This window comes from Cryptomeria japonica, chromosome 5 (genome assembly GCF_030272615.1).
Source record: "Cryptomeria japonica chromosome 5, Sugi_1.0, whole genome shotgun sequence".
Lineage (NCBI taxonomy): Eukaryota > Viridiplantae > Streptophyta > Pinopsida > Cupressales > Cupressaceae > Cryptomeria > Cryptomeria japonica.
The window spans coordinates 606,966,798-606,971,416 of record NC_081409.1 but is presented as its reverse complement, the minus strand read 5'-3'; the positions used below and the strand labels follow the sequence as shown (position 1 = coordinate 606,971,416).

General features: G+C 31.7%; 1 protein-coding gene across 2 annotated transcripts; it reads left to right on the top strand.

Moving 5' to 3' along the window:
- The first annotated feature begins 776 nt into the window (after positions 1–776).
- Positions 777–1,901, top strand: LOC131065143 (17.8 kDa class I heat shock protein). 2 transcript variants are annotated; one of them, XM_057999581.2, is made up of 3 exons: positions 777–916; positions 1,005–1,249; positions 1,353–1,901. In XM_057999581.2, exons 2-3 carry the CDS (start codon positions 1,030–1,032, stop codon positions 1,619–1,621), a joined length of 489 nt encoding a protein of 162 aa, XP_057855564.1. In that variant the 5' UTR covers positions 777–916; positions 1,005–1,029; the 3' UTR covers positions 1,622–1,901. The 2 variants fall into 2 exon arrangements, with proteins under 2 accessions (XP_057855564.1, XP_057855563.1); XM_057999580.2 differs by having other exon boundaries at positions 797–1,249.
- Positions 1,902–4,619: the final 2,718 nt, after the last annotated feature.

Below are 4,619 nucleotides of genomic sequence, written 5' to 3'. Positions count from 1 at the left end.
TTGTGAAAGAAGAGTATAAATCCAACATGTAGGGTACTAGAAAGGATTCACTTGTTCAAATAGAAGAGTTTGAGATGATGAAAAATGTCCAAAATCATGCACATGGTGAGCCATTGATCAATTTTTTAGAGTGGTATTGGGGATGGATATTCATTTGAGAGAAACAATGTGCTTAGCCATAATTCATTGTATTTGGGTCACAAAAATATAGTTAGTAAGGATATCTCAATGAACTCTCTTTTGGCAAATAAGGATGACCATTCTACTTGCAACCAAATGTATGAACATATTTCATATTTGTCACCTTCAATGTTATCACAAAATTGTTGCATGATGGAAAACATGCAAAAGAGTGGATCATTCTCCACATATTAAAATCTATTTGTACATGAGAATATGGGGAGTTTATTTTCACAACTCTCATTTTCTTTTGTGAGGATCAATAGTATTGAAAAATAGCTCGAAGAGATTACCATATTGTAAGGGTCATTTTCTTCATTTGATTAGCTTCACATTCCTAAAATGACATTTCTTTACGTTATAAGATATTTTAATGATTTCTAAATGCTTAATTTATATTCAAACAAAAAACTTCAAATAACAATACATAACAAATTGTCACACATACACATTTATCTTGTTGGTTTCCACTATCTAATTAACTTTTCGGAAAGTTTTGAGTTATTTCGTTTAAAATATACATATTTATTTGTGTGGTCCCCGGGTACATGAACGCTCACGCTCGGTTTTAACAAACGGTCGATGACCATCCGGCCCTGTAATCGGAAGCCAGGTGCCTCATTCTATACACCACTCGAATGCTCCAGAATTCCATAATCCCCATCCCCCGCTAGAAGCCTCTGGTGGCTTCGGAAACATCCAGAACTACTCTACCTACTTTTGGAACACCCTTCTTGTAACTGCAAGCGTTTTAGCATTATATATATGTGTAATATCAGGTTTCTTCCATATCAAATATTTTAAGCATCAATCTTGTTTTGCAGAGCTTTCATTGTCAAGTGTTGCAAAATGTCTCTTATTCCAAGTCTTTGGGGCAGGAGATCCTCGCCTGTGTACGATCCATTTTCACTCGATGTGTGGGATCGTTTTCAGCTTTTTGATCCCTCAATATCCAAGGACATAGCAAAACCCTCCACGGATTTTGCAAGGGATGCAGCGGCCATAGCGAATACACAGATCGATTGGAAGGAAACCCCTGATGCTCACGTTTTCAAGGCAGATCTTCCTGGTATTTATTATATTTTCATTTTCAACAACAATTTTGTTTTGCTTGTGGAAATTTTCTGTTATTTGAAAAGATATTAAAATGGAATGTGATTACTTTGTTGCAGGACTGAAGAAAGAGGAGGTGAAAATAGAAGTGGAAGACGGCCGTATTCTTCAGATAAGTGGAGAACGCAGCAAAGAAGAGGAGCAGAAGAACGAGAAGTATCACCGTATTGAACGGTCGCGAGGTAGATTCCTGAGGCGTTTCAGGCTTCCTGAGAATGCGAAGGTGGATGAGGTGAAAGCTGGCATGGAAAATGGAGTACTTACTGTGACGGTGCCGAAGCAGCCTCAGCCTCAGCCTGAAGTTAAATCTATTGAAATCTCTGGCTAAAGAGAGAAAGGGATCTTAAGTAGTCATCCAGTTCTATTTCAGCTTGTGAGGATTTTCTCTTTGAGTAATATTTTGTAATTTTGTGTGAGGTATTTTGGAGGTTTCTACTGTAGACGACTCGGTGATCATTTGCTGGGTTGCTAGTATGTTGTAATTTTGTGTGGGGTATTTTCGAGGTTTCTACTGTAGAGGACTGGGTGATTTTTTGTCTTAAGAGCTTAAGCGGATGTAATTATTGCAATAAACTGAATATAATAATTGCAAAATTATATTAATTTAATTCGATCTCATTAATTTTAATTTATTTTTTTAAAGCAAAGCAACTGTGTAGTTTTTGGTGGGGAGATTTTCCTGTCTCAATGGAGCCGGAAGGGGTTTACAAGCAAAGGGAGTAATGGATTTGGAAAACAATAACTCTTATCTAATTTAAGAAATGTAAAAAGGAATGGTTTCATACAAGTAAAAGTGAAAATGGTTTTAAAATGGTTTTAATAGAGGGGTTTAGAAGCAAAAGGAGTAATAATAACTCTTATTAAAAGTGAAAATGGTTTTAAAATGGTTTTAATAGAGGGGTTTAGAAGCAAAAGGAATAATAATAACTCTTATCTAATTTAAGAAATAAGAAATGAAAAAAGGAATGGTTTGATGCAAGTAAAGGTGAAAATGGTTTTAATAGATTTCATGAGAGGAGGGTTTCATGCAAGTAAAAGTGAAAATGGTTTTAAAATGGTTTTAATAGAGGGGTTTAGAAGCAAAAGGAGTAATAATAACTCTTATCTAATTTAAGAAATAAGAAATGAAAAAAGGAATGGTTTGATGCAAATAAAGGTGAAAATGGTTTTAACAGATTTCATGAGAGGAGGGGTTTATAAGCAATGGTTTTAACAGATTTCATGAGAGGAGGGGTTTATAAGCAAAGGTGAAAATTATTTTAGTACATTTCTTATGTGAATACAATGAAAATGTGAAAATTATTTTAGTACATTTCTTATGTGAATACAATGAAAATGATATCAGTAAATTCTTTATCGCAATGTGGGTTATCACAACAAGGATAAGATGGTGGAAAAATTAATCATATTTAGTGGAAAAAATCAACATACTTGATCTTATCCTTTATGTAATCAATCATATACACATCTTATCCTTTATGATGGTTGTCCACTCACATTCTAATTAAATAATAATATGTTAATCAAACATATGCACTTTTAAAACAAAATTTAACTTATCTAATTTAAGAAATAAGAAATGAAAAAAGGAATGGTTTGATGCAAGTAAAGGTGAAAATGGTTTTAATAGATTTCATGAGAGGAGGGTTTCATGCAAGTAAAAGTGAAAATGGTTTTAAAATGGTTTTCATAGAGGGGTTTAGAAGCAAAAGGAGTAATAATAACTCTTATCTAATTTAAGAAATAAGAAATGAAAAAAGGAATGGTTTGATGCAAATAAAGGTGAAAATGGTTTTAACAGATTTCATGAGAGGAGGGGTTTATAAGCAAAGGTGAAAATTATTTTAGTACATTTCTTATGTGAATACAATGAAAATGTGAAAATTATTTTAGTACATTTCTTATGTGAATACAATGAAAATGATATCAGTAAATTCTTTATCGCAATGTGGGTTATCACAACAAGGATAAGACGGTGGAAAAATTAATCATATTTAGTGGAAAAAATCAACATACTTGATCTTATCCTTTATGTAATCAATCATATACACATCTTATCCTTTATGATGGTTGTCCACTCACATTCTAATTAAATAATAATATGTTAATCAAACATATGCACTTTTAAAACAAAATTTAACTTATTAATTTATTTTAGAAAGACTTACCTTATAATTTGATAACATTTTTTATGTTCTTCCTATATGAATAATGTCATAATCTTTGATTAATTTAAAACAATTAATAATAAGGTAATTATATTTTTTGCAAAATTTAAAGCATCAAAGTAGACTTATTTCTAATAGTTAAAGGTGGAAATGGTTCCTTCTATATGTTTAAAGGTGGGCAATGGGTTATCTTTATTTGCCATCTCAATACAACACATAAGAAGGGATGTCAAAATTTTAAGCCTTGATCTCTATCTTGGAAATGTATAAATCAAACCATTTTCAAGACAAAACTAGCAAGCCTCTTGGATACAAAGGAATGCTATTAGAATAGAGAGTAACATCATGATTCTCAAGAGCACAACCACTCACATTTTTATGCTTGTAATGCGATATATTGGTCTCATAGGATTTTTTCAATCTTGTGTCCATTCTCTCATGGTTCAAATAGAAGTATGTGAAGGTGTAAGATAAGAGGTAGTTTTAGTATTTTATTTGTTTATTTATTATGAGAAGTAGTTTTAGTGTTTTATTTGTTTATTTATTATAATTTATTTTCAAAATACATCATTTTGGCACATCTTATGTGATTGGTACCAACTTTAACTTTTCTTCTTGAAGTCTTTTTTCTTCCAATGACTTCTTGTAAGTTTATGACTTCCTATGATATTTTCCAAGTTTGTGGAGTATTTTTCCTATATCGTAAGCATTTGTGCAAAGACATATTTTCACTTTTGAATGTAGACAACATGCAACATGGCACCAATTTACTGCTTGCTATGTGGAATTATTGTGTGCTATGTGGCTCATGTGTACTATTTGTGGTATTTTTACCTTAGTTGTAGTGCCTATGTAATTTTATTTTATTTCTAACAATTACATGGTTTCTTAGTAGGATTATGGACTTTTGAGATTTTTTCATTACCAATTCTCTTTTGATTTTAAAGTATGTAAATGTTTTCATATTATACATAGAATCCTCCTAAGCAATGTTCCACCATCATTTGACTTGGTTTTTTATTTCTACTAGTATTTTATGCGTCATTCTCGAAATGCTTCTTAATTACTAATTTGTAGAGTCAAGGTGAATTTAAGTACTGATTTTGCATTATGTAATTTTGCTTCTTGTTTGACACAAATATATCACACATATCTCAT